Below are 15664 nucleotides of genomic sequence, written 5' to 3' on the forward strand. Positions count from 1 at the left end.
AAAAAGATAAAAATCTCTGCCTTCCTGGAACTTGCATTCTAATGGGAGAATAACCAGAAACCACAAAATAAGTTTACAGCTAACATCTGAATATTAACTGTGTGCTGTTTTACATACTTTTCGTGAGATAAATTAAATCCTCACAGCAACCCTATGAGATAGTTTCTAATGTTATCCCCATTTTATAGATGGGGTACTTAAGGCACAAAAGCAGCTAAGTTGCCCAAGATCACACAGCTAATGAAATGCAGAGTCACAGGATTCCAACTCAGGGAGTCTGACGCCAGATCTCATGCACATCACTGTTATACTATGTTATCTCTAAAATGGTTTTAAAGCATTATTCAACTGTAATTAAACTACTTCATGGATTAAAGGGTCTTTTTGTGGACTGGTCTAAGATTTAACCAATGTTTGAACCATTTTTTTAATTTAGAAAAAGATAAATTTTATCCCCCTGCATTCCCACTCCCTCCCTGCAAAAGGGCAAAAATTCAGCAGCATCAGGAATAGGTTTTCTGCCCTCCCTTCGTGGCAAAGATCCCAGAGCTGGGAGAGAAACAGCTGGGGTTGTACCACGACCCCATGCCTCTGCTCTCTCACGACACAGGGGAAACCGCTGGCTTCCCTGAAAGAAGGGAAACGTGGGCTCTGGGGAATCAGCATTTCTCCCGAGGCCGGATGGCTGGCGGAGAAGTAGTACCACCGCCTATCTTTGCTTCCATGTGTAAAAGGCTCTGAGGTCAGGCTGACTTGGACTTCTGCACCTGCAGTGTGGCCACACCACCAGCTCTCTCCCAGGACAGCTGTGAGGACTGAATGAGTCAGGGTGAGCAAAGCACCCAGTACAGCACGTAAAATGGGCTCAACAAATCCAGGTGTGCTCATCTGAAGAAGAATATTTACGTATATACACGTATACTCGAATCGCTGCGCTGTACACCTGAAACTAACATGCTCTTGTAAATCAACTATACTTCAATTAAAAAAATAAAAACAATAACCAAAAACCAAATCCAGGTGTGCTCCCTGTGTGGCCGACGCCAGCATGGGGGCCTTCCTGCAGCACCGGCCCGGACAAGCTCGTGAAGCTGCCTCTGAGCTCAGACACGCAGAATCGCCACGAGGAGACGAGCCGTGTGGACAAGGAGTCCCGCTAAGTCAGATTTGGGGGATTTCCACAAGGACTCCAGAATCTTGATGGGTCCCAAAAGGAAGTTCTTCACCAAGTAACGGAACTTAGAAATTATTAAGAGCATGTGCATCCAAACATAACAATTCCAGAAGACACAGCTTGGCAGTACCCAAGACAACCTCAGGGTTTTTACATGATTAGCAGTGGTGAACTTCACTGGCCATTTTCGGAGCAACCCCACCCTGGCACCGTGTGTGTGTGGGCGTGGGCGTGTGCGTGTGCATGTGTGTGTAAGGTATTTCCCATTCTCTCTTTAAGCATATTTGCATTCTGATTAACTCATAATGATAACTGCTGGTAATGATTTTAACATTTTAAAGGGCCAGGTGCTGGGGCCCCTAAATAGTTCTGTACTCTTCGGTTTTGCTTATGCATGCTGTACTGCGTGCAATGCTGTAGAACATAAAAGACTATCCCTTATCATTTAAAGGATGAGAAGATAACACGAGTTCATGCTCATAATCATCAGGTGGTTAAAAGAATGCAAGAGCCGAATATCTTACTTAATACTTTACCTTTCACAAGTGTAACACTCGCAGAACTCATTATTTTCTCCAAAAAACCCATCTCCATAATAACAAGAAATTTCTTCTCCAGGTTCAATATCTCTTAGAGCCTTCACACATGCTGTATCTCGACCAGTTGACACAAACTGAAATAAAATCAACTCATTAAGAAACTCATACCTGAAGCAAACACAAAATACTTGAGATAAAATATTTTTTATGCTTACCTTACAGTTAGGTCTGCAATCTGAAAAATGTCCAAAAGATAAAGTCAATTAACTGTAGATAAGATCTGAAACACGAACAATTACAGAAATCTGAAATAAGCTTTCCACATAATTTTACCAACTTTTGATAGAAGTTTCAGGTCTTAAGTTAAACTACAGGAATATTTATTTTAATAGGTTTATGCAAAAAGAAGAAATTTCTATTTCCAACCCTCCTTTAAAGGCAGATAAGGTCATTCTAAGTTTTAGAAGTGCTACCCAACACTAGAGCTAACACCTTAGAAACAGAGCTTACCATGGTTTATAAACGCAGCAGGACCAAGCCAGAGCTGAGCACAGTTTTTCCTTGTGGAATACATGACACTGAAGTCGTTTTCTCCATGTCTAAGTAGCATGTTCTCCTCAATTTCTGAAAGTTCGGCAATACAACCCACCAGTAATTCTATTTTGTCATTTCGTTTCCTATTTAAAATATGTGATGTTAAAAATTACTAGTAATTATAAATCGTAAGGCTTCTTTCAATAAAATAAGCCTGTCCAACAAATACCAGGAATCGAGAAGACTTAGCTGTGCATGTTTTAGCTGACTCACTTGGATCCCCACCGGGATGTCATCTCCTTTTCCCTGGAAGCCCCACAGCCTTGTGAACAGTTACTTGTGCAGCTAGCTGCCTTATCCCTGCCAGAGACTAGAAAGTCCACTAGGAATCGTGCTACCTACACCTCCGAATCCCCTACCGGACCCAGCATAGTGCTTTGCAGGCAGAAAGGACTCAAAGACCCGCCGCACTGCATTCAACTTGCTGACACTGGAGAAGGAGACAGAGACAAGCAGCAGGAGGGTCGGGAGAGCCCAGAACTGGGACGCCGCCCTGCAGAGCAGCAACAGCAAATGTCATGCAAGCCAACAGGCACTCATCAGTGTTCTAGCAGCCACATTAAGGAAGGAAAAACAGGTGAACGTACTTTCAGTAACATATTTTAACCCAATATAACCCAAATACTATTTCAGCAGGTAATCAGTATGAAATATTAATGAAAAATATTTACAATTTAATATAAAATCTCACATGTATATCACAATTTGTAGCACTTCTCAATTCAGACTAGCCACATTTCAAGGTTTCAACAGCCACCCATGGCTGGTGGCCATGGTACTGGATGGTGCAGCTCTAGAACCCAAGACCTCAAACCTCCACAGCCATGTGCAACACGGAGCCATGGGAGCCGATGAGCAGGCTGGATTCCGTCCCACAGCAAACAGATACACTCACTCACATACACACACCCATGCAAGAAGCCCAGGAGGAAGGCTCTTTCCCATTCCAATTTCAGGTACCTGACCCGAAAATTTTGCTATAAAAAATACTGGGGGTGGGCTTCCCTGGTGGCGCAGTGGTTGAGAGTCCGCCTGCCGATGCAGGGGACACGGGTTCGTGCCCCAGTCCGGGAAGATCCCACATGCCGCGGAGCGGCTGGGCCCGTGAGCCATGGCCGCTGAGCCTGCGCGTCCGGAGCCTGTGCTCCGCAACGGGAGAGGCCACAACAGTGAGAGGCCCGCGTACCGCAAAAAAAAAAAAAAAAAAAATACTGGGGGGGGTGTAAGAGAGGGGTTACATATTTCTTCTGGGAGATAAGGCAGGGAATAGGCATTAGAGGAAAGATATAATTACATATTCTCTCTTTCACGTATGGCTTTTATCCCTCCTAGCTGGGCTCAACTCTACTACTTTTATTTAAGCTGGCACACATATATATATTTTGAAGCAGGCATTGTGCTAGGACGCTTCTACGCACGAAATTCCTACGTAACCTTTCTTATAGGCCAGTAAAAAACTGACTCCGGACGCCAGGTTATTCAACCCCAGCGTCCCTAACCTCTCAGTAGTCCTTGAGCAGGCATCCAGACTCAATGAAAGGAAAACACAAAGCATTCTGGCTTAGAGGGAGATCTGGTTCAACTCAGACTTCTTCTTCTTGTTTTTTTTAATAAAAAAAATTTTTTTAAGTCTTTATTGAATTTGTTGCAATACTGCTTCTGTTTTATGTTTGGTTTTTTGGCCCTGAGGCAGGTGGGATCTTAGCCCCCAAACCAGGGATCGAACACGCACCCCTGCATTGGAAGGCGAATTCTTAACCACTGGACCTCCAGGGAAGTCCCCAACTCAGACTTCTAATTTCACTGTCCCGACCCCAGTCACTGGGCTGAGGCACTGGCACTGCATTGGCTCCTTTAGGGTAAGCTCTGGCCTTATTCCTTCCTACAACTTTCTTAGCACATGAACAGTAATTTAAGAGAGAACTGTAAACAAAATTACTTTACGGGTTTATACTAGTATAATAGTTACCACTCTTTTGTTGCAACAATTTTGGCTCCATTTTGTTCCGATGAATATCTATTACAAGGCAATATTTCAAATCCACTGTCGGTTGCAAACATTCGCAAGTAAATAAATACCTAAAACAGAAAAAAAAAAAGTGATACCTACTTTACATTATTTATCTTGCTAGACTTCCTCAGAATTATAAAAGCAAACCACCACCAACAATGAAAAAATTTAAGATTAAGTAACAAATTTTGTTATTTTAAAATGTCCCATACTTGTGTACCTGGTGACTTGGCTATGTTACTCTAAAAGCTCACAGTAAGTTTCCCTTCTGGATGACAGAGTTTTCTCTATGGAGAGTCACACAGGTTATCTGATGTGTTATTAGGTCTTCATATTGATTAGTTCTATGAAAATCTGATTTAAAATTTCAGTGTTCCCTACAATTTAGGCTCATGCAAACAGATAAACAGTACTAATTTGGTTAATGAGCTCACGTGCTCCTTGAACAATCTCTCCTGCATTTTGCTCTTGTTGAGAAAATAGTGCCGCGCCCACTCTCCTGAGGTCAGACATTTGAAGGCTTTCTCCAAGTGCTCATCTTTCTTGAAACGTTCAATTACTTCCTTTAGTTCTTCTTGTCTTCCTTTAATAGGCCGAAATCTGAAAGAAATCAGAACAATAACTTCAGTTATCTTCCATCATCCTTGGGCCACTGCTTAAGAGATCTTGAGAAAAAAGTAACCTAAAAACAGCCAGACCTAGCAGAAGAGTCATAATAAGTAATCTGGATGATTATTACTAAAGTAATATTGATCACCAGGAGATATAATTTCTCTTTCTTCAAACTATACTTTAATATTTTTATTTCAGTTAGCTCATTAACTGAGAGGTGACCAGGTGATTCAAATGAAAGCTGTCTGATTCAGGCTTTTATAACTAGTCATCTACTTTGGGAGGTACAAAACAATAGATCTAGAATAGAGCTCATCTAATTGAGTTAGAATGACAAGAATTTTTTAAAACATGCAGAATCAAGCCAGAAGAGTGCAAGGCAATAAGCTTCAGAAGAAGGATGAAGCAAACAAAATCATGCCATAAACAAAAACATCCTCTATGTACATAGTTAGAAAAACCCCAAACTAAGCATCCCAACAGGTCTTGAAACACACCTTGATGTTCCAACATCCATGTCAAATTAATCTTTGATAACTGCGTTCAGAGAACAAAAAGTGTGCAAAAGTACAACTCTAGCGGTGATACTGTTGTGGTGGTGATGGAAGGAAAAACTGTTGGGGTAGAATTTTAGAAGGCTTCCATGTAAAATCAGCTATAATGACTACAGAATATCACATGGCTATGCACATATTAACACATGATACAATCATGGCCCAAGTAAAACTTAAGTTGTACTCATTTTAAAGCTATGTTCTCAATAAAACATGTAATATGATTAAAGGTACTTGGATCTTAATTCCAAAATTTCTTCTCATGTCGATTTCATTTGGTCTACTTTCCAAAATAAGGTTAGGTTTTTTTAAAATTAACATCCAACAAAACAAGGAATTACAGACTGTTCTTCAAATAAAACACATTAAGAAAAAAATATTAGTGTCTCAGGAGAAAAACTATTTGAACTATGAATCTTGCTCTAGCATCTAAAACTGCACATCGCAGACACCTGAGAATTCTAAACTGAGGTAACAGCTAGCATAGACTCCAGCGAAGGAAGCATTCAAGCAGTATTTTGTTTTCCAAATAAGCTATCACAAATGTATTCATCACATTTCAGCAAGATTTTAAGCCACAATATTTCACCAAGGCTTATTTATTAGGTGCTGTGTACACATGTGCTATGGTGGAAAATGTAAGCTAGAAGACATGGCTACTGTTCTCGAAGGTAAAATTTTGTTGGGACCGAAAGCCATATGCATGCATCAAACAGATAAGCAAGGCATCAATATGCAAGTGCATGTTCATGTGGTACAAACAACACTGCTGCAGCACTTTGAAGTATGGAAATTATAACTAAGGTATGAGGTTTGTTTGGGAAGGGGGTGGTTTGGAGTTGACTTTGATATGGGCAATGATGAAAGTGGTGAATTTAGATTTCTAAAGAAAAAGCAGAATATTACTATAGGCAGGAAGGAAAATCAAAAGAAGGAAAACAAAGTGAGAGAAATTCTAAGCAGAGGATCTTAAGGCTTGATTCAGAGATGACAGGAGCTGAGGGAGTCAGCTGGCGAGTAACAGTAAAGGGGAGTTCTAAAACAAGGAAGAGGGGAGACATGAGGAACAGGACAGTAACACAATTTACTAGGCAGGATCTCTAGAGGCCTTCAGATGTGTGAGCATGCTGACACCTCTAGGAACTTACTAGCTGCAGACTCCAGTTTCAGTAAGCTCTTAAAACTACTAAGTAGAACAATCTGAAGGAGTTCTAGAGACATATGAAGAAATGGACAATGCCCTGTTTTATTTCCCGTTTCGATCAGTTAGCACACCAGCCCTCACAGACAGACAAGTGGAAGTCCTTTAGACAATTCCAAATGTCTTTAATTAGGCTGTCAGACTATGGTATCAGAGAACCACTAACATAAAGATTTGCAGAACTGTGAAAGTATCCAAACTTCCATACAGTTATAATATTAAACTACTTACTTGCAGCCATCATTAAGTGATTTCGTCAAGATTGGGCTTCTCTAAGAAACCTGGTCTAAATCCTTCTGGCTGCAACCCTACACCACGGGGTTATTTGCAAATGAAGGACAGATAAGACCACCAAGCAGCTGTTAGCTAAGGCACACCACTCCAGGCAATACAAAGTGATGGGAAACAGATAACCGGAGTTTTACGCAGTAAACAGAAAAGCAGTAGTTCACTTTGAGCAAATACGATGAATAATCCATGATGTTAAGTGATGGACGGGGCTGCAAACGACAGGAGCCAAGCAATCTTTACATGGTCAACGTGGGACTGACCAACGGTGCCAATTGTAAAGTAAATGCATGGCTCGACACATTAGAGAGCAAGAGTCAGGACTAAGTTCACCTGAAGATCTTAAGAACATGGCAGAAAGTAAGTTACAGACCTGGAATGGACACTGGCTATTCCTGACAGGTTTTACATGTGCTCTCCGCTCCCTGAAACTTCCTCCCTGTCTACAAATACCTTTCAGCTATCCTTTTGTTTACTCTTTGTTCATGATGCCAAACAATTTATATGCTAAAACCAACACAAAATAATCAACTCCTGAGTTAATAATATTCTGCCTTCCACATATCCTGTGACTTTTATTTCTGCTTTCCTGCCTTCTACTGCCTCAAACACAAACCCCCAAAACTGTCCCTTGTTGCCCGCTAAGCAAGAACCTCTACTTTACTTAAAATGTAATTTACTGTCAAAACTTACTGTCACAGTTGGCTGCTATAGGCGTGAAATGATAGTGAGGCAAAGGAGGAAGAAAATGGTTCTGGGTGCAGATGGGAAGGGGAAGAGACAGTTGTTTTCGATAACCCTATAGAAGAACATCAAAATCACCTGGCTGACAGTTCCAGTCAAATCCCATTGTAACAAAAACTGCGGGGAAATAAAAATTATTTAATAACATAAGATTGTTACAACTATTAGGGCCAGAGCAAAAGGCACTGAGGACCTTAGAAAAAATTAATTTTCTATTACTGAATAGAAAAACATGCTCTGTCCTCTCCTTAACCACAATCACTCTAAATCTCCCGTACGAATTGCACAAAGCTATCCTTACGCCATGACTTCTAAAGCTAGGAGAAAATTTAGATTATCTAAAAATTATCTCTTGTTCCATAAATGAGGAAAATAAGGCCCAATGAGGGCTAACTGCTGGAAGGACTGGGACTGTTACCCAGGCCTTTCTCGGCCCCGCTCTTATCTGAACCACGAGAGCCCTCTTGTGTCGTTCTGTCATGAGAACAGGGTCTGACTTGTATTCACCGCTGCGAGCCAGCACTGAGCTCGGCCAGAGACAGCGCTGACTGGTACCCTGACAGCACCATGAAAGGGGTGGAAACAAATCGACTATTTGGGGGTGGGTGGGCTGGGGTGGGCTGGGATGGCAGGGGAGGCAAGAGAAACGGGTATTCGGCATTTCCACATCAACGTGCCCCTCTTCCCTCTTAATATTTAACATTTGCAACTTTAAATAAACCAAACATTTATTTTTCTCTTTCCACACCTCTCTGATCAATGGCTGGTATAAGAAATTTAAAAATATGTCATTTACAATTGTTTACTACTAAAAGGGGCAGAAAAAAACATATGAATTCACACTCCCACACACCTGTTCCCCACTCTTTCCAGAGACTGACTTCCCAGGTTTTCTTGCTATTTGGTTTTTCTGTTTCCAAACCCAAGAGACCACTGTGGCAATGAAGAAAAGTTGCAGATTTGTATTAGCTGCACTACGTGCCCTTCCATTAGCATGTACAACCAAGAGCTACTGGAGGGAGGGGAAAGAGGAGGGGGGACAGAAAAAAGGGAGCAAGGGAAGGAGGGAGGAAGAGAGAGAAAAATGCTCAAATATTTAAGATATAAAATAAAACCATGAGTCAACATCGTGAACACATTTCCCCCTTGAAGAAAGATTAACTGCGAACTGAGTTCGTAGATGCCGAGTGGAGGAGTCATGCTAGGACCACAGCTCTTCATTCCTTCTTGACCTGAAAATAAACAGCAACCAGAAACATACCTGGCTGAGTCCTGCAATCAGTGCTCAGCTAATCCCATGGAGTGACTCCTGATTTTTGGATGATTTCTCTTAAAATTACCCTGTTATGGAGTACAAGTGGTTTTTTAAATACAGCTATTACTAAGACCAAACTATTTTAAAAGGTTTGCAAAATGTTCTAAAAATCGTGTTTATGCTGACACCTCCAATTACTTAACATAAAAGAACATTTATAAAGGCTGAAACAGGTTAGTTTGTATCTTATTACTGTTTGTAATGCTCTCTACCTACCTCACAGGGTTGTTGTGAGAAAAACTGTCAGATTTTGAAAAATGCCTTGAGCTCCTCGAAGGAAAGGCGCTATATAAATGCAAAAACAAACAACAACAATAAAAAACTATTTGTATAATTTGTACTTGTAATTTCTAAACAGACTTACAATATTGGTTGTAGCAGAAATCCCTAAAACGCTGTGATATTCAAGAACTTTATGAAGCCACGGGTCGGCCTAGCATGATAACAAAGTCCAGGAAGCTAAAACGCTTTCCTTCCCACATAACATCATTTTACCCTTGATTATATTAAGTTAGAAGGTCGAAAAGTTTCTTTATGCTTTCTAGTCAAGCATTTGATATTCAAGAGGCATTTAAAGAGATTTATAAATTCATATTCAACGGTGGATACGAATAATCAAATATATAAATAAGGAAAATAAAAATTAGATGGTTACAGTAGTGGAAGGATGAGTAAGGACTACCCAGGCTAAAGTCTGTGTGCCCTGAGAGGACTCTTCCCATTTCTTTACAATGTGACGTCCCCCAACTCCTCAGGATACCATGAAATCGCTGGTCACGCAGCCTGAACGAGGGCGCATTACTGAAAGCATCCATTCCTGCTTCGCTACATTCATCTCTCCACTAGCTTTTTAAAAAAATTAGAGGTATTACTAACAACTCTATTCTCTGGTTAAAAGGAAGAACTTAAGTTTCATAACTGACAAAAGTCAACTAAATTGAAATTAATATTTTGTTTATGCTTTTTCTAGGCATTCATGCCACAACTCTGACTGCCTTCTTAGTAAATACAGGGATACGTTAAGAGTAAAAATATAGACAATTCATAATATAGCCAAATAATTAAATATCTACTGTTTCTGAACAGTATTCCTGAAGGTACAACTGAAATAAGTAGAGAGGAGGAGGGCATAAAAAAAGAGAAACTAAGTTCAAATCACAGATGTATAAACATGAGAACAAAGAGACCACTTATGTAAGTAACAGACGGACAGTTTGGAGAATTAAAACCCAAAGCTCCAATCACGTCCTCCAGTCACTTCTTTTGCACCCCAAAGAAAGAGAAGTCCACAAAAAGCTAATAATTTAAGAAACATTTATGGTTATTCAAATAAAGCACTATAGATTTTCCTTATTGTCTATAAAATATCTTTGAAAATGGGGTAAGTGACATTCTGGTAAATTCTTGCTCAGAAGATAAAGAACTATAAGTGATAATTTTCAAATAAATCCACTAAGATTAAATGAAAATGTATATACCTTTCATTAAGATTAACAAGCTTCATTAATAAAAATTCTGTATATTCCCCAAATGTCAGCTTATGAGAGTCTGTTAAAATACCTCTGGAATGAATGCCTCTGCTGAAAGGCGGAGAGCACACCTTGCTTTGACACAGCAACATCAACTGCTCAACCGCACTGGCCTAAGTGCCGACACTGTAACAAAGCCAACGTAGTCTAACCAGGGAGCAGTAGCATTATCTACACCATGAACGGCTATTTTAGGAAGTGTCTGAGTAGGATTAAATGTTGCACTGGAAAATATGAATTTAGAGGTACCTGTTTAACAATATCTGTGTGGTAAACCTAAACTTGACATTTTAGGATTACATGTTTTAAAGTGAGCCCTAGAAAACGACTGATAAGGAACTTTCTATCCATTTATCACATCGGGACAAAGCTCAGTAGGCTAGACGGTTTAAGACCTTGCTTCCCAACTGTAATTGGGAGCATGTTAGAAATGGAGACTCTCAGGCCCCACCTCACAGTTACTGAATCAGAACCTGCATCTTAACAAGATTCCCCAAGCGACTCATGCGTAAACTAACTGAAAGCAGCAGCTGTCAAGGAGGACTGTTTAGAAAGCATGACTTATTTACTGTCACAGAACCCAGTAACAGGCAACTCTGCATCCTCCGGAATAGTCAAAGCGTGGGGGCTTCTGAATACATGGAGTTCTTTCCCAAGCCACTACAACTTTTGTTGTAATTTTGATGGAAAACTTTAAAAAATGGTTTATTTGCTCCCATGTTTCCGTATACAAGGCATAACGAACAGAATCTGTTTCAATGATGACTCCAGGCCGTAATTATGGGCCTTTGTGTAATATTCTGAATGCCACTAGACTGTTGTGTGAAACAGCGAATCACATTTCTTACCTCGGAGAAAAAAAGGCTAACAGGTGAGTTAAATACTATTAGGACCCTAATAGTAGGAGAATGAGCCCTGGTCTCTTGGGTTCACTGGGAAATAGGGGATGTGGGCTTAAAATAATGCAAACTAGATTTTTAGTTGGACACTACGGCATCCAATTCTGCTGATTTTCCAGAGAACAGCCATCCATTTGCCTATGTAGAAAATTTAAGTATGTGTCCCTCTGACGGCAGGGAACTATTTAAATAATCTCTCAAGTCCATTCCAACTTTCACTTCGTTTTAGTAAGTAAAGATATATGATGACAGGAAATTACATGAAAATACCAAAGGCACGTTTTAACCTGAATTACTTCTTTTGGGATTTAGACTATAATTGATAAATGAATTATCTTGTTTTAATTCTAGCAAGGGACAGAATTAAAATAGGAAAAAACGGACACACGATTTTCCTCTAATCACCTGCCCCCAATTAATTACTGGTGACCACCCCCCTGGTGATCAAGCACCTCTAGGGCAGTCACTGGCGCTGCAGCTACGGTAAGAGTGAACAGTGGTCCAGAACTTGTTCCACATTCTAAACCCCTGATGTTAGGCTTTTCTATCACTCGAAAGCCTTTGCCATGGAAGTTAAGAGGCAACACAAAGTTGTAAGGTTCTGATTTAGTGCTTGGCGGCAGTCAATTATGAAATTACCTAAAGGCCTTTTTGGGAGCGAGATGATGTTTAAGAGAATTAGAATAAAGAAATTTAAAGGGTCACAGATTTCAAGAGCTAGGCAGTATTTTATATAGATGGCATTTGATACTCAATAAAGTGGTTACACATCTATTTTCTTACCTGTATACTGAATATAACCACGTCTTTAAAAATATTCACTCTAACTTATAATGACTAGCTGAGTCTCAAAGATAAAACATAATGGGAAAAATGGGATAGGGAGGGTGGGAGGGAGGGAGATGCAAGAGGGAAGAGATATGGGAACATATGTATATGTATAGCTGATTCATTTTGTTATAAAGCAGAAACTAACACACCATTGTAAAGCAATTATACTCCAATAAAGATGTTAAAAAAAAACATAATGGTAAAATTCCCTATATACAGTGGAAAGTATTTGAAAGAATAAAAGTTTGTAATAAAATCATGAAAAAAACTGATGCAACCTAATTTAGGTAGAAAAAAATCATACACATTTTCAAGGTTTTACAGGATGCATATATTTCTTTCAGGTAATTCTCATCAACATTTAAAACAGAATATGGAGATGCCCCTCCAACTCTGTATTTTAATAGAAGTATCCCGAGATAAAGCAAGAACACGGAATTAAAACTGACAACTCATGGAAGCTTATGTTGCTTTTCTTGACTCACACATGGAAAATCCTCCTGCAGCAAAACCTTTCCTTTAATGTCATTTTAAATTTTGACTGAGAGTAAAATTAGCCATCTATTTTCTTAAGTTCAACGATATCATCTGTTCCACTCAGGATAAAGACAAAATTACCTAGTATTCATTTTGTGTGTTTGAAAACCTAAATAGGGATCAAGAACCAAACTGGTTGCTAAGTCATCATTTTCACAGAGTTCCTTGGCAGACATTCCAGAAGATGGTACATATCGACTCTGTCCTTCGAATCCTGAATTACCATTACCTGTGAGAAGAAAAAAGAAGAAAAATTAACTCGCACTGAGTACTACTGAAATCTACCTTAAAAACCTTTAGCTTCACTGCCCATTCCAGTTAGTAATTAAGAATTGAAATTGCTTATTTCTATCAGTTTTACTAATTAAGAATTGAGTACCCTTTGCAAAAACAGAAAACTAAATGCAGTAAATTAACCTAGTTATTGAGAGCATTTCTGTTAGATAATATTATCAGGTTTCCCAAGAACGGGGTCTGGACAGTTGTGAGACTCTGGCTCCGATGCCTTACTTGCGTCTCCAAGGAAGAGTTGAGACACAGGAGATGGGCAGATGTTCATCACAGTAGCAAGACAGCACAAAGGGCCACTACAGACAGGGCTGGCATGAGAAGGAAACAAGAGGAACACGAGATACCGTCTGCAGTAAGCGCCAGAAGGCTAAATCTCAGGAACCAAAACGGAGCCTCCAGGCGTTACCTTCCACTTCCTGCTTGTGGGCAGACGTGTGATTATCATCCCCACTTTGCTGGCAACTCAGGCCCAGAGGTTAAGAAACTTGCCTGTGATTACACAGCCAGGTAGGAGAAGAGGGGAGAGAAGTAGAGAGAGTCTGACAGGCCTATTTCTAACACCTGTTTGAACCAGATTTTGAAGGAATGGATAAAAATAGGGAAGTGACTGAAAAAGATAACTGAAGTAACTGGGTTTAACTGTGGAAGAAAAACAATGTAAAGAGAGGAAAGCAAGGCCAAATTTGTATGGACGAAGTTTCATCAGTGCTGATTCACATTTGATGTATACATCACTGAGGGTCTTCATGGAGTCAGCACATGCAGTTACAGAGGATAGCAGCAGTATAACTTTAAGCCTCTCAAAATTAAGAGGTGGAAGAATGAGTGACAAAGTGAGATGTCTAACCTTTTCACCCACTGTTCCAATAAAGAAATAAACACTTACATGTCTAAGTCCCTGCCAAAGGGTCAGTATATGATTTTGAATCAAATTATTTGCACGTAGGTATGTATAAAACTATCAAAGTTGTTATATTTTCTATACCAGCTTTATTAACACTTAATTCACATACCATACAGTTCACCCATTTAAAGTGTACAATTCAATGGTTTTAAGTATATTCACAGAATTGTGTAACCATCACCACAATCAATTCTGGCACATGTTCATCCCCCCAAAAGAAACCTCATACCTACTGGAAGTTATTGTCCATTTCTCCCTCCCCCACAGACCCTGGCAACCACTAATCTACTGTTTCTAGGGATTTGCCTAGTCTGAAAATTTCATATAGATGGAATCATATGTGTTTTTTTGTGACTGGCTTCTTTCAATTAGCATGTTTTCAAGGTTCATCCATGTTGTACCATGCAGCAGTACTTCATTCCTTATTATGGCCAAATAATATTCCATTGTGTGGATAGACCACATCTGGCTGCACCATTTTATCTTCCCAAAAATAGTGTATGTAAATTCTCCACATCATCACCAACACTTGTTACTACTTGCCCTTTCGTTTCAGACATTCTAGTGATTGTGAAGTGGTGGTTTTGATTTGATTTTCTCTGATGACTGATGATTTTGAGCATCTTTTCATGTATTGGCCATTTGTCTATCTCTGGAGAAATGTCTGTCTATTCAGATCCCTTGCGCATTTAAAAATGGGAGTTTGTCTTTTTTTTTTGCAGTACGTGGGCCTCTCACTGTCGTGGCCTCTCCCGTTGCGGAGCACAGGCTCCAGACGCGTAGGCTCAGCGGCCATGGCTCACAGGCCCAGCCGCTCCGCAGCATGTGGGATCTTCCCGGACCGGGGCATGAACTCGTGTCCCCTGCATCGGCAGGCGGACTCTCAACCACTGTGCCACCAGGGAAGCCCTGGAGTTTGTCTTTTATTATTGACTTGTAAGAGTTCTTTATTCTGGATACTAGTCCTTTATCAGATATGTGATTTGAAAATATTTTCTCCTGTTCTGTAAGCTGTCTTTCCACGTTCTTGATGGTAACGCTTAAAGTTTGCAACTTTGGTAAATTTCATGTACTTTCTTTTTTCTTCTTTTGTTCCCTGTGCTTTTAGTGTCATATCCAAGAAACCACTGCCTAATCCAAAGTATGAAAAAATTTATGCGTATGTTTTCTTCTGGGGGGTTTTATAATTTAAACTTTTAATTTAGGTCTTTGATCCATTTTGAGGGTTTTTTTTTGTGGTACGCGGGCCTCTCACTGTTGTGGTCTCTCCCATTGTGGAGCACAGGCTCCAGACGCGCAGGCTCAGCGGCCGTGACTCATGGGCCCAGCCGCGCTGTGGCATGTGGGATCTTCCCGGACCGGGGCACGAACCCGTGTCCCCTGCATCGGCAGGCAGACTCCCAACCACTGTGCCACCAGGGAAGCCCCATTTTGAGTTTTTTTTTTTTTTTTTTTCATTTTGAGTTTTTTACATACAGTGTGAGGTCGGATCCAACTTCATTCTTTTGCATGTGGATATACAGTTTTGCCAACCCCAACTGTTGAAAAGACTATTCTTTCCACAATTTTATTGGCACTTTTGTCAAAAATCAGTTGACTACAAACATGAGGGTTCTTTCTGGATTCTCAATTCTATTCCAT

General features: G+C 40.2%; 1 protein-coding gene across 3 annotated transcripts in view; it reads right to left on the reverse strand.

Moving 5' to 3' along the window:
• The window catches only part of KMT5B (lysine methyltransferase 5B), a 53560-nt gene that overhangs the window by 15280 nt on the left and 22616 nt on the right, over positions 1-15664 (reverse strand). For all 3 annotated transcript variants that reach the window (XM_060019433.1, XM_060019432.1, XM_060019434.1), the window contains exons 3-9: positions 12910-13057; positions 9249-9317; positions 4753-4918; positions 4277-4386; positions 2224-2390; positions 1929-1948; positions 1711-1847 (exon numbers count right to left, since the gene is read on the reverse strand). In XM_060019433.1, coding sequence (XP_059875416.1) covers positions 1711-1847; positions 1929-1948; positions 2224-2390; positions 4277-4386; positions 4753-4918; positions 9249-9317; positions 12910-13057 — 817 coding nt within the window. The remainder of the gene's footprint in view (positions 1-1710; positions 1848-1928; positions 1949-2223; positions 2391-4276; positions 4387-4752; positions 4919-9248; positions 9318-12909; positions 13058-15664) is intronic.

This window comes from Delphinus delphis, chromosome 8 (assembly GCF_949987515.2).
Source record: "Delphinus delphis chromosome 8, mDelDel1.2, whole genome shotgun sequence".
Classification (NCBI taxonomy): Eukaryota; Metazoa; Chordata; class Mammalia; order Artiodactyla; family Delphinidae; genus Delphinus; species Delphinus delphis.